Source organism: Sceloporus undulatus, chromosome 4 (assembly GCF_019175285.1).
Source record: "Sceloporus undulatus isolate JIND9_A2432 ecotype Alabama chromosome 4, SceUnd_v1.1, whole genome shotgun sequence".
Classification (NCBI taxonomy): domain Eukaryota; kingdom Metazoa; phylum Chordata; class Lepidosauria; order Squamata; family Phrynosomatidae; genus Sceloporus; species Sceloporus undulatus.
In genome coordinates, this window is record NC_056525.1 from 216625070 (window position 1) to 216645333 (window position 20264).

General features: G+C 40.7%; 1 protein-coding gene across 2 annotated transcripts in view; it reads left to right on the forward strand.

The window, feature by feature from the left end:
• The first annotated feature begins 1015 nt into the window (after positions 1–1015).
• Positions 1016–20264, forward strand: part of LRRC69 (leucine rich repeat containing 69) — a 38812-nt gene continuing 19563 nt past the window's right edge. For both annotated transcript variants that reach the window (XM_042461604.1, XM_042461605.1), the window contains exons 1-5: positions 1016–1232; positions 5962–6088; positions 10319–10391; positions 11098–11293; positions 13094–13165. In XM_042461604.1, coding sequence (XP_042317538.1) covers positions 1050–1232; positions 5962–6088; positions 10319–10391; positions 11098–11293; positions 13094–13165 — 651 coding nt within the window. In that variant the 5' untranslated portion in view covers positions 1016–1049. The remainder of the gene's footprint in view (positions 1233–5961; positions 6089–10318; positions 10392–11097; positions 11294–13093; positions 13166–20264) is intronic.

A 20264-nucleotide genomic window follows, 5' to 3' on the forward strand; every position in this document is an offset into this window, starting at 1 on the left:
GCGGAAAAGTGGTATAGAAATAATAATAATAATAATTATTATTATTATTATTATTATTTGCTCAATTTTTCCTGAATGTCCTACACTTGCAGTGCCGTGTCTTCCTTTACGGTTAGAGGACCCTGCTGCAGCTGCAGAAACAATCTAGTTTGGCATTGTTTTGACTGCCTTGGCTCAGTGTTATGGAATTCTGGGAACTGTAGTCTCTTGTGGCACCAAAGCTCTGTGACAGAGAAGGCTGAACATTATTATTACTATTATTATTAAGATTTATTTATAGCGCATTGTAAATTTTTAACTGATTGCATTGTAATCGGTTAAAAACAGAATAAAATAAAATAAACCTGCCTGTGGCATATATTCTACAAATATAACGTAGCATAATACACATTTAATACGTATTATCATTAAATAGTAAAATATAAATAATAAATAAATAACATAAATAATAACATAAAATAAATAATAAAATTGAAATTAAAATATAAAATAAAATAAAATATAGCAATCAATAAATAAAAATAAACCTACAATAAATAAATAAATAAAAATAATCACAAAACTACACTTCCCAGAATGCCATAGCATTGACCATGGAATTCTGGGAATACTGTAGTTTTGTGAGCTATTCAGCCTTTTCTGTCTGGTGCCACAACAAACTGCAGTTCTCAGAATTCCCTAGCACTTAGCCACGGCAGTTAAAGTGGTGTCAAGCTGGATTATTTCTGCAGTGTGGATGAATCCAAAGAAAACTCTTGACTTGTGCCTTTCCTTTCCTCCCTATTGCCTTTCCCTGCACTCCCCTTTTCCTACAGGTCCCTTTTGCTTCCTTCTGCGCATGCACCTGTTTCCCTCCACTTCCCCTCTCCTCCCTCTGCCCCTTTTACTTCGCTCTGCGCATGCGTCCATTTTTCCTCCCGGCTTCCGTAGATGAGCTTCCTTTCCTTCCCCGCCCCCTTCCCTGTTTCCATGACGACGCGGCCTTGTTTACTTCATCCCGTTTCTAAGGCGCTATTATTAGGCGGCCAAAGAGAGCCAGGGAGGGAGCCATGGCGGAGAGGCAGCTGCTCCCGGCGCTGCGGGGCGGACGAGGGACTCGCTCTCTGCTGCTGACGGCTCGGGGGCTGAGCCACTTGCCCCGGGGGTTGGGGACTATGAGCGGCCTGGAGGGGCTGAGCCTTCGGGGGAACAGGCTGCGCCGGCTCTCCCAGGAGATGGAGGCTCTCAGCCAGGTGAGGCGGCCCCTCCGGCCCCTTCTCCTCCGTCTCCTGTTCATTTTTCACCCCAGTGCTGTGGTTGGTTCTCCAGGTTTCTGGACTTCAACTCCCAGAAGCCTCAGCCACCTTGGCCAACAGTCAGGGATTCTGGTAGCTGAAGTCCAAAACGTCTGGAGGACAAAGTTTGGGGACCATTGTCGTATTGCAGTGGTTCTCAACCTTTGGGCCTGTTCTAGATGTTTTGGACTTCAATTCCCAGAAGCCCCAGTCAGTAGGCTCATTGTTCAGGGATTCTGGGAGTTGGAGTCTCAAAAGGACCAAAGATTGAGAACCACTGTCTTAGTGGTTTGAGCGCTGGACCAAGACACCTACATAGACCCTCCTATTTAGACAACTAATCAAAATACACTCATCCCTCCATGTTTGCGGATCTGATATTTGCGGATTTTGATGATTCACAGATTTGATTAATATGTTCCCTCTAGGAATATCTAGGTCCTCCAGCACAACTCTATGGTCAACTTTAACTAAAACTTGCACTGAAAGACCGAGAGATTCCTAGAAAGGATACTCTACTAGGCATATGTACCTCCTCCAGGGCAGTTCTATGGCCAGTGTCTGTCAGATGTTGACCACAGAGTTGCCCTGGAGGACCTAGAGATTCCTAGAGAAGTGTCCTTCAAGTAAAAACATGGTGTTTTTGTTATTTGCGGTTTTTCCATATTCACAGGGGTCTTGTGCCCCTAACCCTGGCAAATATGGAGGGACAAGTGTAGTTAAAGATTTCTCGTACCTAGGATCAGACCTTGATATTAATGGAGACTGCAGCCAAGAAATAAAGAAGCAGACTTCAGGAATGGAAAGGGCAGCCATGAAAGAACAAGACAAGATATCAAAGAGCAATGATACACGCTTGAGTACTAAAGATACACAAGTGGATACTAAAGTTAGTCAGCATGGTTTACGTGTTGTACTATGACTCTGGAGATCAAGGTTCAATTCCCAGCTCTGCCATAGAAACCCACTGGGTGGCCTTAGGCAAGTCACACTCTCTCAGCCTCAGGGGAAGGCAATGGCAAACCCCTGCTGAACAAATCTTGCCAAAAAACCCCCGTGATGGGGCCCTTCAGGGTAGGCATAAATCTGAAATGAACTGAAGGCACAACACACACACACACACACTTCCTCCCTGCGTTTTTTAAGAATAGCTCCAAGTGGCATTATTATTATTATTATTATTATTATTTTATTTCATTGCTCGAGGCGGATTACAACATAGTTAAAACACAATCCTTACATAAAATACACATATTAAGCTGCAACTGTATGCAGTATTTATATCACAGGACATAGGATAATAATTAAATATAAAATTCAGGTTGAAAATTAATGATTACAAATATTATTATTATTATTATTATTATTATTTATTAGTTTGCAATTATTGGAGCAGCATGGAATTAAAGCGATAGAGAATCCTTCATTTCTCTTTTGCCACAAGGAAACAAGGCGGGGTGTGGCTGTTCTTGGCAGTGCCAGTCATGATCCACCACACAAACTGCTAGTGGTATAAATCTGGAATAATCATTCCATTACAGAATTACTGTAATACACTTAAGCGTGATGTTTTAAACTTAAAGATGTAGCCCTGTTAGTCTGTAAAATCAGTATGTAGAGAGATCTTGTAGCACCCTTGAGACTAAAAGAAAGAAGTTGGCAGCATGAGCTTTAGTAGACTTAAGTCTACTTCCTCAGATGCATTTAGTCAGTGGATTTAAGACTACAAAAGCTCATGCTGCCAACTTCTTTCAGTTAAGTCTCAAGGGTGGTACAAGATGTTTTTAACTTGCTAACGTGGTTTAATTTTTTTTTTAAAAAAATACTTTCTATCTATATTTTAATGCTTTTGTACTGTCTTTAACTTGTGCTGTTTTAAATTTATTGTTAGCCATTGTGAGTCCCTATATCGGGAGAAAAGTGGGATATAAATAAAATGAATAATAATAATAATAATAATAATAATAATCTGTCCACAATAATCACTGCCATGTTTGCTGGCTTGGAATCCATTTTCTACACAGAATGAAGGAATCTAGGGGTGTTTTCATACTACATAACTATCACACTATAGTTTAGTTTAACTACATCCTATGCAGTCCTTGAGATGAAGCATGGTGTAGTGGTTTGGACTATGACACTGGAGACCAGGGTTCAATTCCCTGCTCAGCCATGAAACCCACTGTGACCTTGGGCAAAGTCACATGCTCTCAGCCTTGGGAAGGCAATGGCAAAACTCCTCTGAACAAATCTTGCCAAGAAAACCCCATGATAGGTTCACTTTAGGGCCGCCATAAGTTGGAAACAACTTAAAGACACACAACAACAAGAGGTACTAAAGCTCTTTGGCCAAGACTTCTAAATTTCCTGTGGTTGTGTCAGGGACGTAGCCGGGTGGGGGGTTCTTGGGGCCCGGACCCCCCCTTCCATTAGAAAAATGAATGGTGTGTGCTGCTGCACCGCCACACCCAAGCCCCATTATAATGGTGGCACTTAGTCTGGACCCCCCCCCCCTTCCTAAAATCCTAGCTACATCCCTGGTTGTGTGCTTTCAAGTTGTTTTCGACTTATGGAGGCTGTGTCATGGTTTTTCCCCACAAGATTTGTTCAGAGGGGGTTTGCCACTGTTTTCCCCTGAGGCTGAGAGGATGTGACTTGCCCAAGGTGATCCAGTGGGTTTTATGGCCAAGCTGGGAATCAAATCCTGTTCTCCAGAGTTGTAGTCCAACACTCAAACTGCTACATCACCTAAATATCCATCTCTAAATTCAGGTTTTCATAGGGTGGGACCATGATGGCAGTTAAAGTGGAATTATAAAATGCTATATTTGTACATCATCCTGTTTCTGAAAAATCTTCACTGATAAGAATTATACAGCTTGCGTATGTAGCACTAATTACAAATTTAGAGAGAAAGGGATACTTTGCAGTGGTTTATACAAATGTATGCAACTGTTCCTAAGGCCATCGAAACTGTAATGAAAAATGAGAAGGGCTTTCACAATGAACAGTTGCTCCCTTTGTAAGTAAATTTGTGCTGGTTGTCTTTCAAGCAATATTTTTAGAACATTTGAGAACCAGCAGGCAGAATTATTTATTTATCTTAATGGCGGTCGATATTTTTTTGAACTGTAAATAAAAATACTTTAAATATTTTCAAATAGAAGGTACACACCATCCAAAGATAGTAAATTTTAAGAACATTTATTTCAGTGAGAGATTAAATTGTGTGCTTAATGCTCCCACTGAAATCCTATTAATTCTGAGGAGTGCAGCTTTAATTTACTCGTGTTTTTGGGCTGTTTATCTTTAAATTAGGCTGTAATTTCAGTGGATATTGGATCAACTTGACTGCACAGGCTGCAATTTTACAAATACTTGGGGTAAAGGCCATTGAAAATAGTGCATACTTTTAAGATTGCATTGATAGAGTGAATAGCTGAACTGGTGGTGGAGGGAATAGTTCTGTAAACCTTTCAATCTCAGCCTTTATTTTAAATGGGCCATAAAAGTGGTTATAGAACTTTTATGACAGACTAAAAGTTGGCAGTTTTGTAATTCAACCTGGGATTAAAATGAATTTTTAAAAACATCATTTGAAAAATGTTCTGGTAAAACTCAAATTACTTCAGTATGCTTTAACAAAGCCCAGTGATTGTGGCAAAATGTGTGTATTTTTCCACAGTTGTAAAATATTTATACTTCATACTGAAAGCAGTGTTGTTGAAATTGCTGGCTATATCACACTGCATAATTATTTTGAGGAGCACTTTGCCAGCATTTTTTCTCGGAATGGGTGCAATCCTATAAGAGTTTCTTCCTTGGCATTTGGTTTTCATTGCTGCTCTGTTCTAAATGATGCTTTGGAAAAGAAAAGGATACCTGTTTCATCATTCCAGAATAAGAGGAGTTTCAAAACAAAGTTCTGATAGGATTTAGGGTCTTCTGTGTAAATAAAAAAAGAGGGAAATTGGGGAGGGGGCATATGCAAAATTGGGCACACCTGTAATAGTTCATTGAATCCAAGTACTTGCAAGGGCCAAAAAAGCTATTCAATCTTACCAGCTCTCTATCATGGCATGTTACAGAACACCATTCATTGAAAAAGTGGCTACAGATAACTCAGATAAACCATATTCTATATTTTACAATGGACCTCATCATTCACTCCTCAATGTTTTTAATGCCAAATACATTCAGCATATCTGTAGATGACCCAAAGAACTGACATTTTCAAAGACAATTCATAGTTCCTAAAATGCTTCTGTAGTGTTGCTGGGTTTCTCCAAAATTAAAATCCTGAATCTAGTTCTTGGTGTCCATAGTCAAATCTCAAGTCTCTGTGGAATATTTGGCAGGACAATCTGGTCTGTTTCTTGTTTTCTTTAGACTAGTATAACATTTGTTATAATCCATTAATTTGAAAACTAAAGAAGGACATGACTTTGCATGATAGTAGTGATGAATATAATGAGCAGACTGATAATACGGTGTTTTAAAAATAACACTTGTGGCTACATTCCTGTATCACTTTGTATAGTTTGACCTTTAAAACAGTGCTTAAAGATAATGTACTTCAGTAATACATGCTCTTAGATGAATGGTGGTAATGATAAACAAAAGCCTTATTTTTTAACCTTAGGAGCAGAAATGATACAAGGCTATTTAATAAAATATCTGATTATAGTTGAAGGTACTAAATTTGGGAAACAATAATTTGGATGAAGTTCCAGAACAGCTGAAAAGCCTCATATCTCTGGAGAAGCTTCATCTGTTTGGAAATAAGATCAACAGAATACCACCCTCAGTATTTGGTAAGGTCATATAATATCTCACTAGGTATCAAATATGATGTGTAATTTGCAGTGATGTAGACTCGAGTTGTTTGACTCAGATCTGTGTAGGACTCAAGTCATATCTGTGCCTTGACTCCCATAAATGAAGCACTGAAACATTGGCTCGTTACAAACGGGCATAATAGTACGGACTTGGTCTGTATTAGGGTTAGAAAGGGGTGTCCCTTCCAAACACCCCTAACCCTAATACGGACCGAGTCCATACAAAATGGCAGTGCCTGTTCCACATGGGGGCCGCCATCTTTACGTAACGGACTAGCTGCGTCTGCACGTTGCGCAGCGCATATGATGCTGCAAATGCGCCATTGGCACCTCGTGGCATATATCTGCGCCGCGAAAAGAAGCACAATTTTGCAGCTTTTTGCTCCACGAGGGAGCCGCATGGTTTGGCTGCTGCGGCTCCCTCGTGGAGCAACCAGCAGCGCCGCAAGACTGCCTGTTTTGGGCGGTCTGTAACGCGCCATCATATGTTTTTAACTACTGACTTGCTGGCCTTGGAGGAGTAGGAGGCCCCATTCTCATTAGCTCATTTGCTCTGGATAGAACTGGGCAGATCCGGTTGCCCCCATACCGAATTTCCCCAGGTAGATGTCCTGACTACCCTTTACCTTGATCAATGCAATTTGCCCCTCTGAAGTTCACATTTGCAGTACCGCTTTAAAATGGAGCCTCCTTTATTGTCAATCAATTACACTTCTGCTTTCCTCAAAGGTGACATATCCCACAACCATTGGCCAATGGAACGAGTGCTTTCCCCCCCTCCTTTTTTTAAAAAAAACTGGCGGCAGTGTTCACATATTCTGTCAACTTGTCAAATTTAAAAACCTCCAGGTGTATGTATGTGTATTTGGGTCACTACAGATTATGGCAACCCTAAAACGACCCCCTCCTGGGGTTTTCTTGGCAAGATTGGTTCCGAGGAGATTTGCCATTGCCTTTACCCTGAGGCTGAGAGAGTGTGACTCCCCTAAAGTAATGGGTTTCCACAGCCTTCCCTCTGAATGCCAGCCTCTAGCTTCCCCTTTGCTTCCAGCTCAGCATTTCCTCCTCTTTGTAACTTCCCTTCCCTTCAAGCCTAATGCCACCTCTGAAGCCTTTGCCTCCCCACCATGCCAACCTCTTCCCTTCCCTTCCAGCCCAAAGCATGTGCATAATCCGTCACAATAGCAACAACAACAACAATAATAATAAATATAGCTTGCAGGGGAGGCCACCTCAGAATGCCATCTCTGCATCCTCTTTCTTTGCTTTCCCCCTGATTGCCACTCCAGAATGCCATCTCTCCTTTCATACACATATGTAGCAAAAGCATTCACACATTGTATCAATTTGCCAAATATAAAAGGGGACACAAGCAAGCATTTGCATATTCTGACACACACACACAAATATTTTTTAAAAAATGCCACTTGCAAAGCAACCATGTTCTGCCCACTGCCCACCCTCTGACCTAAATGCTTCCCCTGAACTTGACCCGATCATGACCGGGGCCAAGTTCACATTGCCGGCAGCAAGGAAGAAACAGATTTTCCTAAAAGACACTGGAAATAATCCACTTTCAGAAAAAACACTCTAAGGGGGATTTGCCCTGGATTGAGTGTGCAAGACCCTAATTCTGATGTTTTTAAACTGTTGCCAATGGAAATTTCTGCCTTTTAATCTGGGTTACAATTCAGTACAAAAGGTAGTCTGAATGGCCCTGGAGATGTCTTCTAAAGCATTTCCTAGCAGTAGGCAAAACTTGCTCCCAAGAATGCAGGAAGCATTTCTTGGAGGGGGACATAGCAAACAAGTTCAGCAATAGGCTCAGGGTGGAAGGATCTTCAAAATCTTTTCCTAAGCAACAGGCAAGACTTCCCAGAGCACAGGAAGCATTTCCCACAGGCTGCCAAGCAGACATCAACTCCCACCTCTAATTTATTTTTCCCATTTGTTCTGATATCCCTCCTGCTTCTCCCCCAAACCAACTGAAATAATCACACACCTTTGCACACACACCCTTTGGTGCTGCTGATCAGCTCAAACAACCTGGATCCCCCTTTCCATATCCTACCTCCTTAGAAACATGCACACACCTTCTCCTCCTCTTTTTCTATTAAAATTGGCTCCCAGACTTGACTTGAAAGTATTTTGCAAGGACTTCAAGGTAGGGACTTGGAGTAAAATACTTGGAATACATCACTGGTAATTTGGCATACACATGTAGGTTTGTTAAAGTATGATGAGTCAATTTATGAACCAGCATGATGTAGTGGTTTGAGTGTTGAACTGTGACTCTGGAGAACAGAGTTCAAAACCTCACTCAGCAATGAAAACCCACAGGTGGTCTGCTGCAGTGGTCCCAAACAGGCTGCTGGCAGGAGTGGATTTATGCTGCTCCTTTTAGAGGTGGCTCTTGCAGCCTTGGTGTGGCTTCCAGCCACTTCGGAGGCATGTGTCATATAAACGCCACTCCCCCGAAGCAGCCGGAAGCTGCTTTATGTGGCTCGTCTGTTTCAGGCCTAATTAAATTTGTTGAATTACAAATGCGTAGGAATAAAACATATTCCTCCCATTCCATTGGTCCCTCATCTGGAAGAGGAGGAGAGGAGACACCTGTGTCGGCTCCTGGGGGGTTGACCTGGCAGGCAGTTGTGGAAACTGTTTTTGCCTCCTTTGAACTTTGATCTGTCATAATTGTTTTTTTATTAATTGTGATAAATTGTAATTTTGTTGTTTATTATGTTATATGGATTATCGTTTTGACTTATTGTAATTGCTATTTTTATGTTATTTTTTCTATTAGTTATTATGTTATGTTTATATTTAATTTGCTTAATATTGTTTTGATTTGCACCTGTGCTGAGGGGTTGGCAAAAGGATTTTCTATGAACCTTGTTTGACTTGTAACGTTCTTATGTTTTCATATTGATTGCCACTGAATTGATATTGTTTATTGTTATTGTCTGCTTTATATGGCTGGGGGGCTGGGAAGGGATTAGTTTGTTTTTTATTGTATTTTTATTGCACTTCCACTGTTGTTAGCTGCCCGGATTCCTTGTTGATTGGGCGGGATACAAATAAATTATTTACTTATTATTATTATTATTATTATTATTATTATTATTATTATTATTATTATATTGTATTGAAGAAATTAAACTTTATTTTAAAGATATATGCACGTGTAGCAGCAGGCATTTTAGGGAAAAAATCTGATGTGAGAAAAGAGAATATTTTTTCTAAACTGGTTTCTGACTACTATGGATTCTATAGGAAACCTTATTTAAAATGTTAAGAAAATACAGTCAGCCCTCCATATCACGGTCTAGCCATCTGCAGATTGGAGCATCTGTGGATGGTCCCACCCCTTTATTGTCAATGGTGGCACATGCATGCATCCACGCCAACATATTTGCATGCATGTTGCACACCCACTGACAATAATGAGACTTGAGGTCTCATGTTTTTTTCCTATCTGTGGAGGTGGTGGGTTTGGAACAGAACCCCCACCAATATGGAGGGACAACTGTATGCTTGACTAATTAAAGGTTGATTTACTCTTTCAAAATATTTACTGTATATCAATTAATATAACTTATTAATTGGCAAACCTTATTGTTCAAATAGTCCCAATTCTAAGTGTTTGTTATACTTTCTGTTAATATAAGGGCCACCAGTAGCCTTTAGGTTGTCTGTGAGTCCTTGTATGTAAATCAGAACATTCTTTCTCTTCAATTAAAGCTTTCCAGTTAAGATTGCCATTTAGCATTCTGCTCTGCACTCATTCATCCTGGATAGAATTTTCCACTAATTCAGAGGAACCTCCATTCAAGAACTATGTACTGTATAAGATTGGGGTGGTAATAGTACCAGACCATACTGGGGTTCATCCTATTCTTAACTCTCATTTTGGGGTTCCAGGACACTGCTTTCTATCTTTCTGTGCATTCTTTCTTTGAGTCTTTTGACAGCACTATGTCTTTTATTTGAAACTATTTACTTATCAAGTTACCTCATTGAATATTCATCTGTGTTTTATATATACTGAGGCATTTTAAAGAAATGCAATAACAAAATGCTTATAAAGGCATGGCCATACAGCAAATAATGGATCTTTAAAGAAATACAAAAATGCATAATGAAATCTATGGAGGAAGATGGTATACTGTAGAATACACCATAATATACAGCCATCTTTTTTAACAGATGGATTGCAGAATTTGGTACTCCTTAACCTGAACAATAATCAGCTCACTTGTCTTCCTCCAGAAATTCAAAGGTAATTTTAATGACTATTGATCTGATTCATCTGAATTGGCTGTATCATGCAAGTAGATTTTAATAGCTAGCATTTGTTGATATACCGTAGAAGTTTTTTTTTACACACATTACTTTTGCCAAGACTCACTAACTATACTAGACACCACCACTGCTTCTCTTCTGCCCAAATGAATACTGTACTGAATCCAAATGATCATATATTGCATTATAGTCACACACATGCATACAGATATCCTAGCTGTTTTGACATTTCCACCCATGATATTTCAGCCATTATGGGGTTTAGCAGGGGGTAAGGCTTAAGCAAGAGGAAATCCAGCCCTACTTATTTCCAGTGTGACTTGGCATCCTTCAACTATTTTAGTTGATTCTTCTCATCTATAAGGCTAGGCTAGCTCTGTTCTGCAACAAATGCATACATGTAAACACTACTGACTATATACAGTGTAGACCAGTAAATCTCAAGCTACCTGATGTGAGGGAATGCTTATCCACCCCTACCCATATGCCAGGAACTACAGCCATATTTATCTCCACTGGCTACAACTGTTTCTTTCCTGGCAACTTGTCAAGAAATTACAGCCAGTAGCTATGGGCCTGCACCAATCCAGGGACCATCGCTTTTGAGCAGCACTGATACAGACCATCATTCCTATAAACATGGAGGGCATTATCTTGAAATGTTTTGTTTTTCCCCCCCATAGGCTTAAGAATCTCAAATGTGTGAGTTTAGACAATAACCAGCTAAGAAGTATTCCCAAAGAATTCTGTTGCCTCAGAAAGCTGCGTGAACTCCATTTGTCCCACAATTCCATCATTGCAATCCCAGAAGAAATTAAATACCTGATGAAACTGAAAATCCTCATTTTGTCAAGAAATCAAATAGAAGAACTCCCTGATGTGAGTAATGTTGTGCTTTGAAAAACTGTCTTGAGAACATTGCAATCATATGTTCTGTTCGAGGGATTTTTTAAAAATGCTTCAGTGAGCTCATCTTCTGTGGATTAATTATAATGTTTTAATGTGTTATGTAGACTTTCCCCCCCCAAACAAAGCTCTTACTGCACTCATTCATCCCCAGAACAGTATGGGAGATTCAGATGTCATTTTCTTAAATTTGCAAGCTTCCCATATTTCCCACTGTTTTTCTGACTCTTTCCTTTTTGTTCAAAAAGTCTATTATGGAAAAAGCTAGAATATTTGCACTAAGCCTTTTGAGTGTAGCAAACTCATGTTTGGAAGAACACTTAGCCTTTAAACTAGTGCCTTAGGACAATTCTGTTTGATTCTTTAATTCCATCAGCAAAAAATCACACCCATCAGGCCTGGACGTGAACGGGTGTGCGCTGGGGGACGGAACAGGGCCTCTTGGAGGATGTATTTGTGTGCAATAAACTCTGTTTTCTGCAGCACGCGCGCGCTCTCGAGCATCCTCTTTTCGTCCCCAGAACGTTTAAAATTGTGTGTGTGATAAGGTCCAAAAACAGCCCATTTATCTGAATCGGATGGACATAGAAAATCAAAGATAGATAGATTTTGGAATATGTGGGTGGAGATAAGATATGAGTGGTGCATGTTAAATATAGTATATATGTTAAGTCAGAGAAAATGTGTTTTGGCTATTAAAGGCCACATCAATTAGTTTGAATAGTGTATATATATTGCCCCGCTCATGCACGTGCCAGTCTTCAACCTCTGACATATGTACTCATTCCAACATTGATTTAATATGTATCTTACAAGCTTCCTCTGATCTTATCTGTACATGTTAAAAGCATATTGAGTTGAGTAGTTTCAGAATTCTTAAGAAACATGCCTTGCACAGCACTTGTAAAAACCCATGAAATAAATGAGGAGGTTAAAGTTGCTGTTATAAACAAAAGTATTTTAAACACACACAGCTCTTAATAGTTGGGAAGTTTAAAATATTAACTGGGCATGCTGAAATTTCTCTTTGAAAAAAAATTCAAGCAAGTTTTTAAAAAAACAAAACAAAACAAAAACTGAGTTGAAGATTCTCCAACTGATGTTGAAAACTACAAATCCAGATTGGAATGGATCCAGGTTATTTGTTTCATCCAAGAAAGCCTAAAGTTGTGGTTGCCACAACCTTTGAAAGAGGATTATGTTCCAACCTCTCTGGAAGAAACAATTGTAAGACCTTTGGTGAAGGGAAAAATTAGTTAGATCCAACTTCCCTAGGTAACTGTCAATCAGTCTCTAATCACCCCTTTCTAAGTAAGATCCAAGAGAAGCATTTACAGCATACACCACCCAAACTGGCCATTCTTTTGGCAACTTTAATTAGCTAAAATGGACATGGGTCTAACAGACAAGTGGTTGGCCTCATCTCTCCAAGCAATTTGCCCACATCATCATGTTGAACAACTTGAAACTCATTCATCAAAACGGGACAAGTACATGCCTTGGTTACCTCCCCAAACTTTACATTCAGTGTGCCTTATTTGTTTCACTCTGGAAATAATTAATACCTGCTCTTATAAGTAATTTTTACCTTTCCTTCTATCACTGTTATTTTCCAACGCTTTTTACATTTAAGAATGTAAAGCTCTAACCCTGTACATATTTACTTGAGACTCAGCAGAGCTTACTTCTGAGTATACATGCTTAAGATCACACCATAAATAATATACTTCAATTATATTAAAGCACTAAAATTTCTTTATCATCTTCAACTAGGGACTTTCCAAAATGAAGAAGCTTAGAGTTCTGGATGTAGCAGGAAACAACATTAAGATTTTTCCCACAGGCGTAAGTATGAGTATTAAATCCTTTCATTGGAATAATCTGTGAACTGTGGAATTTACCGGTAGTAAATGAATTTCAGATATATGAAGTGTGAGTATATTCTAAAGCATATATTTTTATTAGTTATAGAAATATGCTTGATTTAGATGTCTAGAGCTGCATCTGTATCACCGAAATAATGCAGCTTGACACCACTTTAATTGTCATGGCTTGGTACTATGGAATTCTGTGTTTTGTAAGATATTTAGCCTTCTCTGTCACTCTGGTGCCACAACAAACTACATATAATAGTTTGCCATGACTGTTATAAGGTTATTGTTTTTAAGTATGTATCCTAAGGTACATTTTGGTGAAGTACAGAGAATGTTTCAAGGTTATAATTAATATGGGGATATTCAATCATAATATCAGACCATGAAGCTCTGTGCAAATGCACTCCTTCTTTCCTTCTGATATATTCCTTTCTTCTGGTCTTTGTTTGTGGCACACTGTGTTTCCTTTTGGTTTATGATCCTGATTTTGCAAAGACAAACTATGGTTTGCCTCATTTGGAAAGTTGTGGGTTGCTTTGAAAAAGTGAAAAAAGAGCCCTGTTGCATGAAAGACAAAAGCAATGTGTGCAAATAATAATAATAATAAAATAATAAAACTTTTATTTATATCCAGCTTTACTGTTACAAGACAATCAAAGCAGCTCACAACATATTAAAATCCACATTTACAAAATTATGTCCCAAATTCCCCCCTTAAAACAAGATTAAACATGTACAATTAAAATATCTATTAAAAACACACACACAAAAATAAGAGGACAGAGTGGTGGGCTAATACATGATGTGGGGGGCAGTCATTCTGTGGCCGGGCACTTTTATTCAGGAAAGGCCTGCCGGAAGAGATCCGTCTTGACAACTTTTTAAAAGCTGTCTAAGCTGGCAGTTTGACAGATCTCGTCCGGCAGACCATTCCATAGTTTGGGAGCAATTGCAGAGAAGGCCCTCTGGGAGGTAGCAGTTAGTCTGGTTTTTAAAGGCTGCAATAGATTCCTCCCAGAGGACCTGAGGGTGTGGGGCGGATTATATGGGAGCAGGCGATCCCTCAAATAGGTTGGGCCCAAGCCATGTAGGGCTTTAAAGGTGATAACCAACACCTTGTACTGTGCCCGGAAACCAATAGGCAGCCAGTGAAGAGATTTTAAGATGGGTGTTATTCGGTCACTCCTAGTTTTTCCGGCGACCAGCCTGGCTGCCATATTTTGCTCTAGTTGAAGTTTCCGGACTAGGCACAAGGTAGCCCCATGTAGAGTGCGTTACAGAAATCAAGTCGTGAGGTTACTAGTGAATGTACAACAGTTTCTAGGTCCTTTACTTCCAGGAAAGGGTGCAGCTGGCGTATCAGCCGGAGCTGATAGCAGGCGCTCCTGATTGTTGCATACACTTGGTTTGTCATGTGAAGCGACGGATCTAGGAGCACCCCCAGACTGCAAACACAGTCCTTTGTGGAGAGCGTGACCCCATCTAGGACTGGAGGTTGCAACCCTGTATCTGGTTTGGGGGCCCCTACTGTAAGTACCTCCATTTTGTCTGGATTCAGCTTGAGTTTGTTTTTCCTCATCCAGCCCATTACCGCTTCAAGACACTGATTGAGGGGAGAAATGCCATCTGTTGTCATAGCTGCTGATTGGGACATGGAGAAATATATTTGGGTGTCATCAGCGTACTGATAACACCCTGCCCCATGTCTGCGAATGATTTCTCCCAGTGGCTTCATATAAATGTTGAATAGCATCGGGGACAGTACGGCACCTTGAGGGACGCCACATTTAAGCTCCGTTTTTGAGGAGTGACTCTCCCCGAGCATCACCCTCTGGAATCTACCCGAGAGGAAGGACCGGAACCACTGGAGTGCAGTGCCACCGATTCCTAACTCTCTCAGGCGTTCCAAGAGGATATCGTGATCTATTGTATCGAAGGCCGCTGAGAGGTCTAGAAGCACCAACAGCGTCACGCTTCCTCTGTCAATGCCTAGACGAAGATCGTCGGCAAGAGCAACCATGGCAGTCTCCACCCCATATCCTGTCCTGAAGCCGGTTTGAAATGGGTCTAGATAATTGGTTTCATTCAAGATGGCTTGGAGTTGAAGGGCAACAGCCCTCTTGATCACCTTGCTTAAAAATGGCAGATGGGATACAGTCCTCTAGTTCTTCATATCCAGGGGGTCCAGGGAAGGTTTTTTCAGGAGTGGTCTAACAACCGCCTCCTTTAGGCAAATTAGAACACAACCTTCTCTAAGGGATGCATTGATGACATCTCTAAGAAATGCCCTCAAAGCATCACCCCCCTGGACGGCCAGCCATGATGGGCAGGGATCGAGGGGACATGTCATCTTCTTCACATTTCCAAGGATCTTGTCCACGTCATCGGTACTCACGAACTCAAACCGATCCAGTTTAACCTCAACAACGGGTTCACTGGACACCTCATCAGTCGATTCTGCTACAATCCCAGCATCCAGGTCGGCTCTTATCTGAGAGATTTTATCTGCGAAGTAGTTGTTAAAAGCATCACAGCAGGCCATTATCGGGTTAAGCAAAGGATTCTGCACAGGTGGAACCTGTGTCAGTTCCCTTACCACCCTAAACAGCTCTGCTGGACAGGAGCATAATGGTCCTCTAAATCATAGTGGGAAGTTGTCCATCTCTGTTCTAAAGCACTGTAAGTCTAAAGTATGTTTTAACATAATAATCTTAATCATGGTTTATTAATCTGGGAATGAATATTTTTGCTTCCTTTTCTTCATGGTGAAGCCTCATGCTTGTGTTGTGATTTATTTAGACTTTCCTATTAATATCTAAAACTATACTTTACTCTTTAAATTACAGGAAATGAAGAGAATCTGGGTACTAACTTCTTCTCAGTCCTTTTAGTCTTCATCTTCTCGTAGGAACTGATACTGGTATTGGGACAATTTAGGGATGCAATGAGGCAAATCAGAGGCTCTGGCCTCAGATAAACAGCTCCAAAGGGCCGCTGTTGGGCTGATGTGGGGGTGGGGTGTGGACATGAAGAACACCCCTGGATCGCTCAGAAGGCACACCAGGGCCGCTGAATGTGGCCCAGAACCAACCACAAAAGGAGTGGTTTATTACCACTCCTTTTCACAGCCCCTTCAGGACTGTGGCAGCGGGTGTCCTTGGGACTGTAGCATCTGGTTGCCGTGGTCCTGTGGTGGTCCAGGGCAATCAGGGTGGGAGCAGTCTATGACCACTCCTTTGGCCACATCTGCTTCACCCCTGTTAACTGCTAATCCTTCACAAAGGCCTTGAAAAGCCAAATTTAATAACAATTTGCTTGTCTTCAGATAAGTACCACAGACAGGCTGATACTGTATTTTTCTTAGCTCATAAAATATTGACACAATTAAACAAAACCACAGAGGCTTGAATCCTAAGAGCAATTACCTTAAGAGAAATTAATGTAAAAGTATAGCAACCCTTCTCTTTTCTTGAAGCCATCTGTAACTCCTGAAAAGCATCTTTAGAGATTAAGAGAGTCCTCCTGAAAAATTAGGATGGGTCATAGGGGTTATGAATGAGGAGAAATGTCCCAGCTTGGGAGGACCTCTGCCTAATTTGGAGTAATTTCCCCCTTCCTCTGCAGTCTTCTGTACCTCATTCTACATTGTTTAGGAGTGTAAAAATCTCTGGGTAGCAATTCAAAAGAAAAGACAATGTGAAAGCATCCTTGAACTACTACAATTTATGTAGATATTCATTTAAAATTGACATATTTTAGGGGTGAAACACACGCGCCAAATAAAGCAGGATAGGATATTTGAATACCTGCATGCAATGATATCAATGGCCACTTGAGGTCAGCACTAAATTATTTCACAAAGGTCATTTCATGTTTCTCCTTTAGTCTGTTACAGAAAAAGTAGGTAGAAATCTTCACTCTAAAAACAATTTTCCTATACATTTTTCTACAATGTTCATAATTGTTGCCTGGTGCAGCAAAATTGAAGCTTATCTGAGGCACTATTTATAACGATAAAATGATTGTGTATGGTGCATACATTATACAGCAAACATAAGGGTTGTATGTAAAATTGTGCTTCCTTGAGCAGCATGGATAACATACATTTGTGGTCACATATGTTCAAATGTCTGCATTAATAATTAAGTCATCTGTAGTAATAGGGTCTAAATATGTCTGATCTTGAAACCATGCAGGGTCACACATGGTTGGTACTTGGGTGGGAGATTACCAACAAATACCAGGTGCTGTAGCCTATATTTCAGAATAAGGACATGGCAAATGGCCACTTGTGAATATTCCTTGCTTAAGACAATCCTATGAAATATATGGAGTTGGCAAAGTTTATAGGTGATTTGAAGGCACATATATACACACAGCAGTGTAAGAAACACCAATTTTATAACACCAGCATTACCTGAATTTGCAAAGTATTGTGAATAGCACTCTTTAATAGCTTAGATTCTCTAATGAAGACACTCTATTGAGAAGTAAACTGAAGAAGTTGCCTTCAGCAACAGATTTTTGTACCATTAATATTAATAGCAGTCAGGTAGATGGCAGAAATCCAATCCAATAGGTCACAATTTACTAGGAAATTTCAAAACCCATTAAAGCAGATGGATATGTATGAGTATTCAAACTGAAAATGGAAAACTCATGATATAAGTCATGTACATTCCAGTAATGCCGCTCCTTTTTGAGCCGGTAAAAACCTGGCTTTTCCCTCCCCACTGCGGCTTTACGGTGCTCCGGCAGCATACAACATGTAAATGCCAGCCACTGGAGCACCATGATGCTGGCCCACATGTGGCTGAAGAATTTAGCATGACAAAACCCTTTTTAAAAGAAAGATGTACACTCATAATAGCTCTTGGACACGTGTTATGGTCATTAAGAAGTAATTTCTTGTTATTTGATGCAGTGTGAAAAACTGATCTTTTTTTGTTGCCCATTACTATTGTGCTGCCATTTCTGAAAGGTATACTCCTTAGCATTGATAAGATAATGACTTAAAACTTGGAAAAAAATCCTGTCAGAATGCCTCTAAAAGTCCCTTAAAGTTTGGTTTGAAAAGTAAGAACAAAATAGTTCTTATTACATCCCAAAGTACCTTGTTACATGGGTTTTGCAATGTGACTTCATTAGTCCCTTATTTTTTTTTTATAATAGCATGTGTTGCAGGTAACTATGAGCTGAAACAGACTGGCTCGAAACGCTGGCTTCCTGGTGGCTTGGGGGCATGGGGTATGCATGACGCATGCCCCAATGCTGCCCTAAAGCTGCCTGGAAGCCGCCAGGCTGCCCTCACGTGGCTCAGCTTCATGGTGTTCTGCCAGCATGGTGTTTACATGTTGCATGCTGCCAGAACGCCGTAAAACTGTGGCAGGGAGGGAAAAGCCAGCTTTTTACCCACTCAAAAAGGAGTGGCATTTTGCTGTTTCTTTTTGGGCCAGCAAAAGACCATGTTGGTACTGCGGTGTGTGATTGCCATGGCCCCAACCCAGCTCTCTCAGGGTGGTTTCAAGCTGCCTCTTTGGGGCAGTCTTGTTCACCCTTATGTTTCTTGTAACTCAGAACATCCAAGCTCTGAATTCAAGGCATAGCATTTAGTATTTATTTAGTATTGCATTCTATATGTGTCTGATACTTGCTTTACTTTTTTTTTTTTTTTTTTTTGGTCGAGTTTATCATTAATAGTTGAGTCCTATATGGTTCTATTTATCAGAAGGCCTCTTTCAACCCTGCCATCTACACTGGATTTGAGATATATTTAGTTCTTCGTGGTCTCTCTGCCTCTCTCTTTGTGCCTGCGCAGAGACTCCATTTGGAAAGCTGAAAAGCTGAGCAGATTGGTGGGAAGCCCCATCCACCCCTGTGTACTGAAGTTGCCCAAACCCACCAATCTAGCCCCACCTTCAGTTCTCTTTCATCCGCCGCAAGAGAAACACTCCCTTTGGATTGCTCTCCAGCTGAGTTCTTTCGTGTACAGTAGAGTTAGTTCCCCCCCCCCAATTTTTTCTTCATTCTATTGTGAGCATTGACCTCGCAGAGCTTTGAAGTGAGGATTATTTCTAGTGTAATTTGCCTGGCTGGGCGCCTCACTTCAAGGCCTCTTGTAGCCTCCAACTCTTTGTTTAAGCTCTGAATTTCTTGTACTAGGAAGGTGCCCCTCACCGATGGACATTCTAAATGCCTTTTTTGTTTGGGTGAGAGACACGTTACACATCGTCATAATATTTGCTGCTCTTTTACCAGCACAACTCTTTGCAACAGTGCCCAGCGTTTAAAGCTTTTTATTGGGAACACTTCCTTTCTCTTGAGGAGAAACCATCTTCTCAGACTGATCTTTTGGCTTTGGTGCCAATTTCCAAACCCGCAAAGATCCCTAAGATTTCCAAAACATTGGCTCCAACATCAATATTGGTCTTGAGGTTGACCCTTTTGACTCCAAAAATCTTAACATCAGCAGTGCCTTCCTCAACACCAAAGTCCTCGACGTCAAGTGCTTTAGAGCCTGCTCCCTCGATGTCATAGGTTACGCCATCTGCTGCTCATTCTCCTTTACTGAAGGAGGTTCCTTCTGTCTCCAAGGATAAGCAACCTCACAAGACCAAAAAGAGGCCTGGCATCTTGAGTGACTGTGACACTGAGAAGTCTAAGAAGAAGTACAAGTCTAAGGTATCTCTTCCGCCTACCACTTCTTTGGCCTCAATGTCCGCTTCGACCTCCACTCAGGTCTCGATGGCAGCAACCGCCTAGGAGACTACTGTGGCTTTTTTGCTCCTATGGTATCAGTACCATTGCTGGCATTTCAGCACCCCATCTTGGTCACTGCTACTCCGGAGAATATGCAGTATCTGATGTTCTGCACCAGAGTGGGCTGAGGGAAGGGCTCCCTAGGAGATGCTTTCCTTCTCAATTGGGGCTGTCACTTCCTCTACGCCTTCCCTCCGGTCCCGTTAATGGCAAGAGTTGTTGTTATTATTATTATTAACCTTTATTTATAAAGCACTGTAAATTTACACAGCGCTGTACATACAATTTTTTGTGAGTCCTCTCTGCTTCAG